Here is a 16426-nt window from a genome sequence, read left to right as displayed (position 1 = left end):
TCCCTTTATTCTTGTGTGTGTCTCTCCAATATCAACTAATGGACATTAAATTAGTATAATATATTAGAGCACGCTCTGCATGTTCCACTACATCTTCTTATGAGAAGGAATGTGCACGTAGTAAAGATGTCTTCTTAAAAAGGGACTATAAATCTACCACCCTTAATGGATCAAAGTCTGTTACAGCCAATAAAACTCTGAAGTCTCTCTTGGTAGACTCACTGACAAGCACCCATAATAATAATAATCTTTATTTTTATATAGCGCTAACATATTCCGCAGCGCTTTACAGTTTGCGCACATCATCACTGTCCCCGATGGGGCTCACAATCTAAATTCCCTATCAGTATGTCTTTGGAATGTGGGAGGAAACCGGAGAACCCAGAGGAAACCCACGCAAACACGGGGAGAACATACAAACTCCTTGCAGATGTTGTCCTTGGTGGGATTCGAACCCAGGACTCCAGTGCTATCCACTGAGCCACCGTGCTGCCCATGTCTCTGATACCCCACAGTGTATTTCTTTTTCAGCTCATTAGAGTATTGACCATTTGGATATTCCCAAGCTTACACTCAAATATATTCCCATCCTATATCAGGATGAGAAATTGCAAGATATTCTTTCTGAAGGTGTCAGATGTGTTGCCAAGAAAGCTCCTAATATCGGACAATCTATTTCTCCCAGTCTTTTTTTCGAGCAATCCGCCACGGAATCGAACCTGGTTGGATTTGAAGTTCTCCTTCAAGTGTGGTGGTTATAAATGCAAATATTTGTTAAAAAGTAGACTCCTAAGTCAGCAATACCAACAACATAACATACACTATTAGGACATGTTTCCGCGTAGCGGAAACATTCAGCATTTGCTGCAGATTGAACCCTGCGTACAGCTGCATAGTTTAATCCGCAGCGGCCAGCTGTTACAGCATAGTGGAGGGGATGTTATGAAATCCCATCTCCACTATGCTTCCAATTACTTCCAATTACGCTGGTGACACACCCGCTAAACAGGACATGCGGCGCATCATTTTTAGACCGGTCTCCGCAAGGTAAACAGCCTACTCTATGGATACGCTGCGGCAATTCCGGATGTGTTTAATGAGCACATCTGGAATCACTGCGCGGACAGAAGGGGGTGGGGCTTTGGGCAGAGTGGGGTTTCCGCTCCGTCCAAAGCGCAGACATTACAGTATGTGGAAACGTACCCTTAAGGGATTTATTAATTTTTGTACAGTATGTTATTTACATGGCCAGTTGCAATAAATATTATGTTGGTTGTACATCTCGCATACTGAAAATTTTCTGTTTTTCATATATATTTTTCGGTGCTGGGTTTTTTTTTTCTTCTTCTTCGTGATACTACTGTACAGATGGGTGCTGGACAAGTGTCCTTTTCCCTGCACTGATTTTGGTTTCCAGTATTGATGACAACTATGGTGAGCTGATATTTTGTCTTTTTTCTACATAGTTTGAATTGAAGACAGAACAGTGGCATAAAGTTTTGGATGAAGCAAGCTGTCTCATTACCCAAAGCAAGGCGGTATAAGACCAACCCCTAATGAAATAAAACATACACTTTCTGCATAGCCTGTGTAAGCTCTGGATCAAAATTATATAAAGTAGCACTGTACTGTTGGTGCCACTACAACTCCCAGCAATCTACAACGTGCAATACTCCTACTGACGCAGCCATCAGTGAATTTAGCCTGATCGGTGTCTCAGATTGAGGAAACCTGAGGATACAGAAGAAATATTCATTTTTTCCCCTACATTAGCCTGCCTGTTGTGTACGCCGCCGCGTGCCAGAGAACTAGTGAAGCCAGCTTGCTTCCGTATGTGAATCATTGCTCAAGCAGCCTGCTTCTAACTGAACTGTGGTTTTCCTCTATATGAAGAACAGAAAACACTGAAATACTCAGTCTGGTGTACACATGCTGACAGCGAGACGAAGGAGCAGATAGCCTTTGGAAAAATAGAATATTCTACAAGAAGTATTTGTAAGTATTTAAATGTTGCATCTTCATCCTGATTTGTTCCCTGAGTGTTTGACATTGAGGAGGATGAATAGCGGCTTCATATGTGGCACAGGGTAAAATCTCTGTCCTTGCACAGAGCAACTAAATATAGCAGCATGTCTAAATGGTAATTAATAATCCGTGCTGCGCTGCCAGAATTTCTTCTTGGAGATACAGATGTCATTTTTCTTTGTCAGTTAAAAGGGCCTTTTAATATTACATTCTAAAAAATTTATATATTTTACTATTGTGGTTGCTTTTGCCGCCTACCTTTTATTCTTGGGTCTTCAGGTTGTGTTATTGATGTGATTTTCAAATATATATGATGCTATATTACCCTTTGACTTTAATAGGGTTTGTTGGGGTTTCTGTGTTTTTGTTTTTTTTGTTTTTTTTTACAGCTAAAATGTTTCTAATGTTGCTGCATAAGGTTGAGTTTCTAAGTAGCACATTCTTTGTGCTTTGGACGGAGCAGAAACCCCGCTCCGCCCAAAGCCCCGCCCCCTCCTGTACACGCGGTGATACCACATGTGCGCATTGAACACAAGCGGTATCAACGCATCGCATACATAGACTGGGTTATTTACCTTGCGGAGACTTAGCGTCTCTGCACAGTAAACAGACATCCTGCGGTCTAAAAAGACGCGCCGCATGTCCGGTTTCCCAGGTGTGTCACCCGTGAATTAGGACCCATAGTGGAGACGGGATTTCATAAAATCCCCTCCGCTATGCTGTAACATCTGGACGCTGCGGATGAAACGCTGCGGCTGTACGCAGTGTTCAACCCACGGCAAATCCAGATGTAATACGGCCTGTGAAAACATACCCTAACATATCAGAAAGGCCCAGAAAACAACAGTGTGAACATAGTCTTGCATTGCATGCTCTCAGATCATAAAAAAATGTATAGTGTTGTGTTTTTACACCTGGAGGCCTTTTTATTTGTAATTACATTGCCTGGATTAATAAAGGAAGACACCTAGAGATTAATTTATAAAATGCCTATCACATATATGCCGGTGTGTTATGAGCTCATTTTCTGCTCCACCAGCTGGGAGTTCTCCTTCCGTTCTCCCTCTGGTAGTGACAGGAGGTAGTGAGGTTAGTTTAATTGATAATGGTCTGCCACCTGACGAGGAGGATAGTGATTGGATCTCTGGAGTATTAGACTGGATATAAGACAGCCAACGCCCTATCCTGTTGCTGGTGATTCAGTCTGTTTCTCAGGTCTTGGACTTCAGCTCTACTCCAGTCATCTCAAGTTAAGTTTGTTTTTTGCTAATGTTCACACTTGCTCTTGTTGGTCAACTCAGTTTTTGTGTGGTCAGCCAGCTCGGCTGGGCTGTGCTGAATTTCCACTCTTATTTATCTGTATTTGCCAATTTGCCTTTTTGTCCTTTATTAGATTGGCCTCTTTTTGCTCTGTCTCAGAATATTCCAGAGTGCTGATATAGTGGGAGAAGTCTAGTGACTTCAGGGTTAATTTTGTTATCAGAAGTGTTGGACATTATTTTTGGTAGGGTTTTTTGGCAGATTGCAGACAGTATCTTTCCTTTCCTGTCCTTTCAAGTTAGTTTGCTCAGCCTATTTTTCTGCCTTTGTTTGTGTTTTCATCTTGCTTCACCGTCAATACATGTGGGGGGCTGTCTTTCCTTTGGGGTCTGCTCTGGGGAATTAGTTTTCCTCTTTTCTTACTTTAGGCTTATTTAGCTCTCCGGTTGTGACGAGGCGTCCAGGACCACCGTAGGCACGCTCCACGACTGCTTCTAGTTGTGTGTTAAAACCAGGGCTCTGCAGTCTGCATAGTTACCAACCTCTCAGGTTTTCTGAGACTTAGCGTTGTGTTGCTTTTTTCCTCCTCGGTGACCCATTCATAACACCGGTGGCTTGTGTCCATGTTCTGCAGTTTCTTGTTTAAATATGACTACAAAGAGTTACTTGAACATCCAAGCTTGTAAGCACCAAATGACTACACATATCATGAAGACTGGAGCTAATGTGCAGTCTGGAACCAGGCAAATTATTCTTGGAATATTAAACTGTAGCAAAGGTTTTCATGCACAGCCATCAGTCAGTTCCAATTTAAGTTCATTTGAAGAGAACCTGTCGGCATGTTTTTTTAATGTAAAATAAAGAGGTGGCTGCGATGGGGCTGCAATACTGATTAAATTGATTCCTTAGCTGAAGAAATCTTCATTTTTGTTCTTTAGTCACAATTTGAAGTTTTCTGCGGATTAGATTTCGGTGCACAGGGGCCGGACTTCTCCCATCCCCATCTGTGATTCCCCGGCCCCTCCGCATTCCTTCAGTTTACGAATAACCGGCCTCCTCTGTGTGAAATCTCAGCATTGACTGCTCATTCACAGACTAGAGGCAGGCGGAGGGGCAGGGGAATCACAGACAGGGAGGGGAGAAGACCCAGTGCACAGTCCAGCCCCAGTGCACTGAAATCTAATCAGCAGAAAACTTCAAATTGCGATTAAAAACAACAAAAAGAGAATTTCTTCACCAGAGGAATCAATTTATTCCGTATTGCCTTCATATATTTATTTACATTACAAAAGCATGTGAACAGGTTCTCTTAAAGGTCTCAAGACTCCCACTTTTTTAATTGAAGCCATCCCATAATCTGCTTATCGCCATTGGTTCAGCTGATATACCCTGGGCAAATGGGAGGAAGTTCATGGTCAAAGTTGCAGAAAAGATCCTAAAATTTAAATTTGGACTTTGCTAAATAACCATTTTTACAACAGCTATGGGGTTGATGGTACATATTTATTCTGGCATACTGGTTCTCGCATGCCTCCTGATGAAGTACTAAGACGAAACGTGTGTTGGTGCGTTGTGCATTCTTGTACAATCTAATTTCATGTAAGTAACGCTGTCATGCCTCTGTAGATTTATTTGACATCACAAGCATTTTTACTATGCTTTATGTTGTACTGTGTGACATCTACATTATTTAGTGTCCAGTAGTGTTTTTGTTTCTAATGTATCTTTGGTTTTAATATATACTCTTTGGTTATCTATTTAACCGTCTTTTTGTTCATGGTGTTAATCTATGAGTTTAATTACCCTAAATTCATATTCTAGTGGGTTTTTTTCTTGCTGCTTTAATACTCGTACTCATGGTTTTGTCTTAATTTTGGGGGATACACAGTGTGTGTTGTTTTTTTTTTTTTTGCTAGTTTCAGTTTCGACATTGGAATATATCAATGCAGAAATATTTCTTTATTGGCAATTAAAGTTGCTCAAGTTATATTTAAGAAGGATTTCCCTATGAAAGAATTAGGAAAGACTTTCCAAAACTTTCAGAATTAGTATTTTCTTTGGCTCTAATTACCGGTATATGATTTGTGCATATAGTCATTAAATGGATGTGTACATAAACCTGAAAGCAGAGATCCGGAGAGACGGAAAAAACAACTTACAAAAAGTTGTTTGAACAATGTCCTGTAAGGAATTAAATCTTTTCAGTCTGTTTATAGCTGCGCACTTCCCTTTATAAATCAGCCATTTCTGCACTTTTACTTTTGTGTGGTCTCTGCAGAAGTCAGGAAAGGGAGACACAAATTGTGACAAGCAGAGACAAATAAATTATCTTTTTTACATTAGTCTACTTTTCCAATCTCGCACAATCCTTTATATGCATCCACATAGAAATAACGCAAGTGAAGCTCCTTAGTCTTCACACATGGTACAGTATCCATTTTGTGACCACCAGACAATATGACCTCTCCACACAATATGATGCCCCCTCAATGTATTTCACTACACAGTATGATGCCCCCAAAGTGCTACCCCTACACAGTAGATTCCCTCAAAGTTTCCCCCACTCTCACACAGTATTTTCCCGAGACATTAAAATAACTAACAGAATGAAGCCCCCCACCATACCCCTCTGTCACGGATGTCAGAAGCTGCAGACAGTCGCACTGCATCTAGCTGCAGAATGTCTCTGTGTTTGGCTTTGCAGAAAACTTCTTAATCCTTATGACTCTTTAACCCAGTGGCAACCTTACTTCGACTCTAATTGACACACCTGGACCTGGTTGTTTATAGACTCCCAGCCTGCTGCTAGGAGTTGCTCGTGATATTTCCATTTCACCCTGTTGAGGCTTGGCGCTATAGCAGTTAGCTATCTTCCTCTTTAGTATTGCTGGAGGACACATCTCTGATTCTACTCATGGTAAGTGTTACACTTGTTCGTCTATCCCAGCTGTCTTTAGTGGTAGTGGGGATCGACTAGTGCCTACCCCGTCATTTGCTAAGTAGGGCTTATTGCCAGGTTCAGGTAGGGATTAGGTTCCTGCTAGGCGATAGGTGCAGAACCTATATGGGGACGTTTAGGGCAGACAGGGTGACTTTAGATCTGCCTAGGGGTCTCCGCTCCCCCCTTCCCTAGTGTTGGGCTCCCTTCCCCTCATCCCTTTGTGTTGCACTTAGTCTTTCCTACATTGTGCATGACACCGTCAGATAAAGTAGAAATAGAGACATGCCACCTACTCAGATCTGGGAATGTTCAGCTGGATCCAGGACTTTAGTGATGCCAGTTTCAATGATCTTTTTGTAAGACAAGGTGAAATATCTAAATGGCATAAATGTTTATTTTTTTTTAAGTGGGTGAATTTTTTTTTTAATTCTGCTGTTTTAATATTTTTTTTTCATGTTTATCCATTTTGGCTTCAGCCATAGTAATTGAGGGTAGTGTGTAGCAAAAGTGATATTTGTGTATTGATTAATTGCAGAGTGCTGTTGTATAGTGTATGTACAGTATATGCAAAATAAATTAGACAGTGTAATAAATCCCTAAATCGTGAGAGAGTCTATCACAGTAAAATGGTGCAGTCAGACAGTATAAATCTGAGTAAGATCTAACGGCAATGCTTCATGTATTTCTGGCTGCTCCCTAATACAAGTAAATGGGGTCACATTTATATTGCAATTTAGCATACAGCGATGTTTGGCCTTGTGAGCAGGTTGCGGGATTCAGTGACAGACAGAAGGCAAAGCAAGAGTTAATAACTTTTACTTTAACAGGGAAATATTCCTTGCAGGGAGGTAAACGGTTAAATGAGGGAATAAACGGTTCAATATGCAAAGGATACCGAGAGTTCAGGAACAATGAATCAGGTAACGGCGGTTCTTGTGAACCACTTAACATGTCAGAAGTTCCTCAGACTGTGACTCCAGCTGGGATGTCAATAGCACCAACAATGGCTGCTTATCCAGGAAGGTCCTGTAGGCAACGAGGATCTGTCTTCTGGCGGTCTCCTGTACCTTCCGCTGAGCCCCTAGTCCATAAGTTGATGCGGTCGAGTCAATTAAGGCCTCAGCGCTGTCCGGGTCCAACATAGACTGGCAAGTAAAAACTGGCTAATTGGGGTGCAAGTGTCTAGTCACCGGGCACCCTGCACCTCTCTTTCTCAAGTCTCCACGGTTGGCGGCGGGGGTTAACTGACGCAGGTCTGTGCAGCACCGGTGCTCTGGGGACAGAGCACTCCTCTCAGCCTGCTGCACACCGCCTTCTTGCGCCAAAACTGTCTCTAGGCCGCCGGGTCTGTCTGCTGCAGTCCGTCGCAGCGCCGTCTGTTCGGGTGCAGCACGTGCTGCCTGCCCTGCTGCTCACATGCTGACGGCGGGAGCCTCTCTGCAGCTTTGCGCACTTTCTACCTCAGCTTCCATTTGGTTTCTCTGACTAAACATTCCCCGTCTTCCTGGGTCATGGTGCCTGTCTGGTCCCCTATTCCTTTCCCCCGGGAAACAGGGAAGGCAGCTTCAACAGTTCCGTTCCCAGCAAGCAGGTACCAGCAGCCCGGTCTTCTCCCTTAAAGTCTCACAACCTGTGTTGTGACCAAAGTTGTGATGTAGCCCCGGCCTATTTGTGGGACACAAATGTGCATTACCGCAACACTCCTTCACGCAACGCATGCAGCATGAAAAGGTCCTGCACCAAAATGTTACTTCATGGAGAGCACAATCACACATAAGAGCATTACAAATAGTCTCGGTCCCTTGTATGTTTCTGGCAGAACTGGACAGATTAGTTACTCAGCACTCTAGGAAAGGTGATTAATCTCCAGCTTTTCATTTTGTTCTTTTTAGGATATTGTGCTCCGAAATCCACTTGACATACTTTCCCTCCGCAAAATGCTTCCCTTTGTTTCCAGTAGTAAGTTAATGCAGTCATTGGATTTTTATGCTTCAGATTAAAAAAAAGTCATTTATTGAAGATTTTTCTGTGCGCATTTCTCCCAGAAACGCTACTAATGGATTGGTCTATTAAATTGGGTTAGTCTACGTGTGCGCTCACGACTGGTAAAATGCAAGTCTGCAGAAAATCCAAGAGGTCAATTTTAAATTTTAGCAGTGGATTATATGACAAATATGCATCAGATTTTTCCAATCTGAAAAATCTGTGTGAACATGTCCTTATAGTCAGTGGTCCAACTCTTCTCGTATTTAAAGGATATGTCAATTTACTACTAAATTTACTAAGGGAGGTTGGTCTTAGGCACTGGGGAGGAAAAATACTTTTTCATTTTAATTGGGGTGAGCTGCTCTGTGCAGAGATTCCTGGATGCCCAAAGTTATTTGCAAAAACGCTACACAAGTAAGTGCAAAAAGTTCTTTAAAAGTTTTTAAAAAGCATATTTGGCCTCGGGCTGCCGTATGACCTTAAAAATTCTTTGTAAGCCCTGTTGCTGATCGTTACAATGCGGTCTGTGTCACCACTTATTTTGCTTTGTGTAATTTTGTGCATCAATTGAAACATTTCTAGAATATGTGTGTCTTTCATTTTATGCAAATAGTTTTGAAGAATTTGTTCTCAGATGTTTTCTGCTTTACATCAGAATAATTGATTAAAAGCACTTTGAAAATACAGAGCCGAACAGTTATCTCATTTGCTCGGTAGTGCGTTGGGAAACTACTGATTTAGGAATGCAATCTATGGAGATGATGCTCATAACAGACACTCCAGGGTGTTGCTTTTATTTTATAAACTGTAATAAAAGTGGAAAAAAAAAGTTGCCACTTTTACTATAGCAATTTGCAATTGTCACATTATAGCCTTATATACATTAAAGGCTGCAAGCAAAATGCATTACCCATGTACAGAATAGGTGATAACTATCCGAGTGCTGGGGATCTTTTAACTGGGATCACAAAAGATCACAAAAACTGGGTCTTGTGTCCCATTTGATTGGAGTAGTGGTTAAGATAACCAAGTACAGTACAACTTCAGCGCCACCCATGCACAGATACCTGACCAGTATACTTGTGATTAGTGGGGGTCTGACCAGTCAGACCTCCAACATCTATGGATAGGTGATATATTTTCATTGACGGACAACCCCTTCCAATGCATTTCCGCCACACCAATACTGCTCCATATTTCACAGGATGCAGGATCAAAGTCCTCGTATTCTGTAATACTTCGATCAGGATATTACATGGCTACTCTCTATGGTCATTGTCAAAGACCATAAGTGTTGTAAACTATAAATGCATGTAATATACATGAGATATATACAGGGTGGGCCATTTATATGGATACACCTAAATAACATGGGAATGGTTGGTGATATCAACTTCCCGTTGGTGGCACATTAGTATATGGGAGGGGGGAACTTTTCAAGATGGGTGGTGACCATGGCGGTCATTTTGAAGTCAGCCACTTTGGATCCAACTTTATTTTTTTCAATGGGACACATCAAACTTATTGAGAATTTCACAAGAAAAACAATGGTGTGCTTGGTTTTAACGTAACGTTATTCTTTCATGAGTTATTTACAAGTTTATGACCACTTTTAAAATGTGTTCAAAGTGCTGCCCATTGTGTTGGATTGTCAATGCAACCCTCTTCTCCCACTCTTGACACACTGATAGCAACACCGCAGAAGAAATGCTAGCACAGGCTTCCAGTGTTCGTTGTTTAAGATGCTACACATCTCGAATCTTCACAGCATAGACAATTGCCTTCAGATAACCCCAAAGATAAAAGTCTAAGGGAGACCTGACACCCATAATTGATGGTATGGTGTGGTATATGGGGTACAGAGATAGTGGGGCCATTCTTCATAAATGGAAACCTCAATGCCTCTGGATATCTGAAATTGCTACATGATGATGTGTTGCCCTCTTTATGCACTGAAGATGGCACGTTCCCTGAGTTTTTCCAGCAAGATGGTGCACCACCTCATTATGGGTGTCAGGTCTGAGCATTCCTACAAGGAATCTGACCCCCTTAGACTAGCATTTCTTCTGCGGTGTTGCTATCAGACATGGAATAGCAGTTCACAGGCAGACACTGAGCACACGTTTTTGCCTTTATTTTAGATTTCTCATGACCGGCACATTTGAATCTCTATTAAAAAGTAGGTAACATTTTAATATTTATTTATTTTACTCATTTATATAGCCCCATTAATGCCACAGCTCTTTACATATATTATCATCAATTGTCCCCATTGGGGATCACAATATAAATTCCATATCACTATGTCTTTGTAGTCTGGGAGGAAACACGCAAACACGGGGAGAACATACAAACTCCGTGTAGATGTTTTCCATGGTGGGATTAATAGAGAACAAGCCACTATACAGCCATAGTGCTACGTCCGTTCCTAAAAACCTGCTGACAGGTTCTCTTTAAAGTGGGCTCACTTGGTATGGACCCAGTGTTTTGTACAGGTTGTGCAAATACCATGTGGGTGTCATTTCTTTAAATTTGTCTTCTGATTGTGTGAACTTTTTCAAGTCTTGATATTTTTTTTATGAAGAATAAAAAATGGCCAGTTTAAGAAAATGGATGTTTTTTTTTTAAATTGATAAATTGCATCAGTAGCTGAGTGACGAAACTCCCGGGCCTTGATGGAGAAGAGCTGTAACAACTCCCCCACCCACTGTGCCTTGTTTATGGTGCTTCCTTTGAAAAATAATAAAAATAAATATTTTTACATTTTTTTTTAATCTTTTTCTCATTACCTGTAAATTCTATACCCTGCTGTGTAGTATATCATACCCTATCATTAGTATTTGTGAATTAGACCCATGGGTAATCTAAATGTTATTTCTGAATTTTTGTATCTGTAGGGTATGAAGAGCTCTGCACGGTCTATAAATGTACAGAACAAGCAAGGAAACCATGGGACAGAGAGAGCGAAAGCCATTCCAACTATTGCCTTTGGGATGAGAACGTCTAGATCAACTAATTCACTCGCATTTGAGTCCCGACTAAGTAAGGTAAGAAGAACGACTGTTCTGTCCTCACTAAATGAAGCAGAATTCATGTAACTTATACAGGCAGCTAAACCGCTATACCGAGGTCCAATAAGGAGACTGTAGTTGAATCTGTGCTTTATTGAACGTGATCTTATATTGGCGTGGTGAAACTACAAACAAAAACATATATGTATACAATCAATACTGGGTTCATCAGGGATTCATATATAAATAATACATCATCTGCACTAATAGCTAACCAGGAGAGAACTAACTAAGCAGGCTAATATGAGACAGGAATTGGATACAGGAGACATAAATACATACCAGCGATGCTGTCACAAGGGGAGATGAGAAATGAGATGCTTCCTGAATGAGATGCTTCCTTCTGCAGGCAGAAGGAAAATGGTGGACTGGAGGGAAAACGGGGGCTGAGCTAACCATAATCCTTTGCAAAGGGCTACCAGGATGCATTGCAACCTTACCAGAATGCACTGCAAATGGAGGGAAATAGCAAAGTGAAAGTAAAACACAGAATAACACTGCAGTTATGACTCTGGTCACTAGATGGAGCCAGAAAACACTGTAAACATTAACAAGCAGATAATCCGGGATTATGAACTAAATGTCGGAGACAGAACAACGATGGAATATTGTATCTACACTAATCAGATCTTCATCATATTACATTAACCCTAGCAGTTGAACATTGCTGAAATATTTTAGTGACGTCTTCAATGCCAACGACGTGTACATCTGTGACTATTATTTGTACCCCAAATGCCCAGGCCTAGTACCACAGTAACCACGTTCCAAAAGAAGAGGTGTGTATATATAATATCTCTGAGTTTATAGCAAGTGTTGCTTCTTTATTCAGTGTGATAGATCTTTTAGCTTAGCGGAAGTTGGGTGCCACACAGTCTGACAGATTTATTATAATTTGCACCAGAAAGTGGCATATCTACACCAGTGAATTGTCTGGCCTACATTTGATTTTCTAGTGTATGCACAGCAATAATTTTAAATGCACTTTACAGGTTTGTTATAAGGACTGGCCTAAAAAGCAAATGGTTCTCTTAGTAAATTCACCACTCTATTCTCTGAGCTCCTACATCTCTTCCTCAAATCAACAACAGAAAAATTGTGACCGTTTTATTCAACACTATGACTGCATTAAATCGGATCTGCACTTCTGTCCTTTTTCAGAGAAGCCATTGGTAAATAGCATAAGGGCCAGCGTACATGACACGATTTTGTTTCTGCGCAGATTTGTTGCGAAACCTAAAGAATTTCCTAGTGCTAGAAAAGTGTATGAGATTCCTAAAATCTCATCCACAAGTTGCTTATTTTTCATTGCAGACTTGCGACAAATTTAAAGGGAACCTGTCACCAGAAATAATGCGGTTAATGGCGTTATTATGCTGTCCAGCATCTGCACGCAGCGGGGAGAAAATGATCTTTATTCTTCCCACCAGCATTCAGTCATAGGGTCGGGGGCGTTTCAGTCATTGCTCTGAGAATACATAGTGGCCGCTGTAACCGTGCCCCCGGCAATGTAGAGCTAGTGTCAGTCACTGAACCAGCGGCGCCTTCACCTCTATAACTGAATACCAAATGTTGGCATTGAGAAAAAAGATAATTTATTTGATCTCCCATGACAGCACCACGAGAGAGGGGATCTGCCCTTCAGGGACAGGAAACTTACAGATATAAAAGGGCGGCACCTTTCCCACACATCAGTTCATGTTTGGAGGCTCCTCACGAGAGCGTAAGAAACCGTCTCAGTGATTGCCGGCCCCGGTAGGGAGTAGGAAGTCTGCCTTCTTGCAAGCCTGGTCGAATATTACCTATAATGACTGGGTATGTAACCTGTTATCATCAGGGCTGAGGTTGGAATTTTCTTCTATCCTGTGGGATAAATTCATGATAACCCCTTCCCAGTCATCCCCCTCGGAACAGGGAGACCTGGAGGCTGAGGTCCTGGAGCTATGACATAATGAGGTCCTGGTGGAGGTTCCTTGGCTGTAGAGGGGTAGAGGATTTTACTCCCCCCCCCCTTTTTTTTTTGATTTGGAAACCGGATGGCTCCTTCAGGACTATCATTAATCTAAGAGCTCTAAATGGGTTCTTGGTAGTGCGCCCCTTCAAGATGGAATCTATTGGTTCGGCAATAAAACTAATTTTTGAAAACTATTTTATGGCAGTGTTGGATCTAAAAGATGCATACTACCACGTGCCTATTCACGCAGATCTTCAGCGGTTCCTCTGGGTAGCGGAAGTCACGGGGGACTCGGTTGGGCATTTCCAATTTAGGGCTCTCCCCTTTGGTCTCGCCATGGCCCCTTGTGTTTTTAGAAAGGTAGTTGTCGAGGTCATGGCCCACCTGCATGAAACAAACGTCCTGATTATTTCCTACATGGGCGATTTTCTTATTGTAGGCAGGTCAACAGATCATTGCTCAGTTCAGGTAGAGAGGACAATGTCCACACTGGAAGTCTTGGGGTGGCTACTGAACATTAAAAAACCTCGGCTACAACCCTTGAAAGTGCAGCAGTTTCTGGGGCTCATTCTTGACTCAGAGAGGCAGGAGTGTTGTCTGCATCTGATAATTGATTCACCTCCGGCATCCCAGCGGTCTGGTGGGCACAGTTCCATAAAAGAACCTTACAATGGGACGTGTTGGCTAATGATGGGGCCCTTAGGGGGTATCTGCAAGGACAGGTGACCTTATCCCCTGCTTCTATACGTTCCCTGAGGTGGTGGTTAGACTGGGATAACCTGTCCAGGGGGGTTCCCTGGGAAAATTGTCACAGACGCTAGCCCTACAGGTTGGGGGGGCACATATGGGGAAGATCGTAGTCCAGAGCCTATGGGAGCAACAACTGGCAGTTAAGTGGCTCTTTGTATACCGGCTACAGGGTCATCACATAAGGATCCTCTAAGACAATCAGGTTGCGGTGGTCTACATCAACCACCAAGGTTGAACTCTGTCCATACCCCTAATGGAAGTGACAGAGCGGCTGTTTCAAATAGCTGACTTTGACAGCGCTGCACATAAGAAGAAAGGACATCAGGGCAGACCTTTTGAGCCACAACCTATTAAAGCAGGGAGAATGGACGTTGAAAAGTACTGTCTTCAACTAAATTGTGCGGATATGGAGTCAGCCAGATGTAGACCTCTTTGCCACCAGGAAGAACCGAAAAGTGAGGAGGTTCTCTTCTATGAACCCCAGAGAGTCCACTGGTGGTAGATGCCTTCTTGATAAAGTGGAACATCAATCTGAGTTATGCCTTTCCCCCCTTAGCCCTTTTGCCTCTAGTGGTGAGGAAGATCAGGAAGGACAGGGCATGAGTTGTAGTAATTGCCCCCTTTTGAACCAGGAGGGCGTGGTTCTCATGGATAAGGACCATTTCAGACTCCTATAAGGGGGTCACAGTAGCTGTCCTGGGCCCTTAAGTATGTCCCGGTGTAGGGAGTACATAATGTGTGTGTGTATATATATATATATATATATATATATAAACGTTGATGCATATTGTATGCTGCTTCACAATGTGTAAATATGTTCCTATATATGTAATACAGGGAGAGTGTAATAATAGTATTAGACCACTAGATGGAGATAAAGGGTATAACAAGGGATTTGGGCTTAGCAATAATGTAAATAGTTAACTGTAGGAGGGGTCACTGTGGTTAGGAGAAGGGAGCATCCTGTTTAGATTCAGAAGGGCGAGGGCACCCTTAGAGCTCGGGTGGGCTATTTGCCCAGGCAACTGTAAGACCCCCGTAATGTTCATACCAAGGAAGTGTCCAGGCATCCAGTGTGTGGGGAACAGCACAGACCCAGCTGCAGGGGTTACAGAAGGTTGAGCTCCAAGTGTGGAAGCTGCAGAAGTGGACACTGCAGGACAGACGGGCGGGTCACTCACCATGTGACAGGTCTTAGCCTGGGCTGATGCCCTCAGATCCGGGGTGAAAAGGCTGATGGATCAACCGGTGGCAGCAAATCTGGACAGGGAGGACACCGAGAAAACGTATAGTGCGGTATGACCCTATCTCTAGTCGTGTGACAGGGACAGAAGTGAAGGGAAAGCTGAAGTGACATGTAAGGCCCCTTTCACACATCACTTTTTTGCTATTAGCCGCAATCTGTCGAATTTTGAAAAAAGCGAATCCGGCGACTGATGCCTCCGGATCCGTTTTTTTTTCTCATCGATTTGTATTAGCAACGGATTGCGACGGATGGCCTCATGTTTCATCCGTCGTTCGCCGGATCCTTTGAAAATTGTAACGTTTTTTGTCTGACTCCAAAGTACACCGCTGACTCTGTCCTGGCTCATATTCGTAGAACAACATCCTAGAGTTAATTGCTTCAGCCATAACTACAAAGGGTTTCATTTCCAAAGTTTATCAACAGCTTTTACATGCTCACATAAAAGAATAATCTAAATGGGAAAGAGATGTGGGTCTGATCTCTGAAGAGCAATGGGAAGACTTGCTGGAACTTATTCCCAGGATATCCCCATGTGAATCATAGAGACTATCACAAATTTACCTTATTCACAGAGAATACAGTACACCGAGTTTCCTGTGCAAAATAGGGGTTCGCGCAAATGCAGATTGCATTAGGTGTGGGACAACAGATGCTCATATAATGCATGTGTTCTGGGAGTGTACTCTGTTGGGCCCATATTGAAATGTTTTACCCTTTCATTGAAAGAGTGTTCAGGGTGCGAATCCAAGCAGATCCTAAAACCTGTGTATTGGAGTATTTGGGAGTACAGACCACATCTCAGTACCAATGCTTTCTGGCTGATGTTTTGGTCACGTTGAATGTTGGTTGTGCTTTCACACTCGTGGTAGCATGAGATGGACTCTACAACCCACACAAGTGGCTCAGGTAGTGCAGCTCATCCAGGATGGCACATCAATGCGAGCTGTGGCAAGAAGGTTTGCTGTGTCTGTCAGCGTAGTGTCCAGAGGCTGGAGGCGGACCAGGAGACAGGCCAGTACACCACGAGATGTGGAGGGGGGCCGTAGGAGGGCAACAACCGAGCAGCAGGACCATTACCTCAGCCTTTGTGCAAGTAAAAATAGGAGGAGCACTGCCAGAGCCATGCAAAATGACCTCCAGCAGGCCACAAATGTGCATGTGTTTGCACAAACGGTTAGAAACCAACTCCATGA

The 16426-nt window shown here is 42.7% G+C and overlaps 1 protein-coding gene across 5 annotated transcripts in view; it reads left to right on the top strand.

Annotated features, from left to right (window-relative positions):
• SPECC1 (sperm antigen with calponin homology and coiled-coil domains 1) overlaps window positions 1-16426 on the top strand; it is a 490142-nt gene that overhangs the window by 126073 nt on the left and 347643 nt on the right. For 4 of the 5 annotated variants that reach the window (XM_073565376.1, XM_073565374.1, XM_073565380.1 and 1 more), the window contains exons 2-3: window positions 1467-1995; window positions 11110-11259. In XM_073565376.1, coding sequence (XP_073421477.1) covers window positions 11113-11259 — 147 coding nt within the window. In that variant the 5' untranslated portion in view covers window positions 1467-1995; window positions 11110-11112. The remainder of the gene's footprint in view (window positions 1-1466; window positions 1996-11109; window positions 11260-16426) is intronic. The other variant, XM_073565375.1, reaches the window with a different exon arrangement.

Source organism: Dendrobates tinctorius, unplaced genomic scaffold (genome assembly GCF_039654945.1).
Source record: "Dendrobates tinctorius isolate UK_male_01 unplaced genomic scaffold, ASM3965494v1 ptg000016l, whole genome shotgun sequence".
Lineage (NCBI taxonomy): Eukaryota > Metazoa > Chordata > Amphibia > Anura > Dendrobatidae > Dendrobates > Dendrobates tinctorius.
This window is presented reverse-complemented; position numbering and strand designations above follow the sequence as displayed.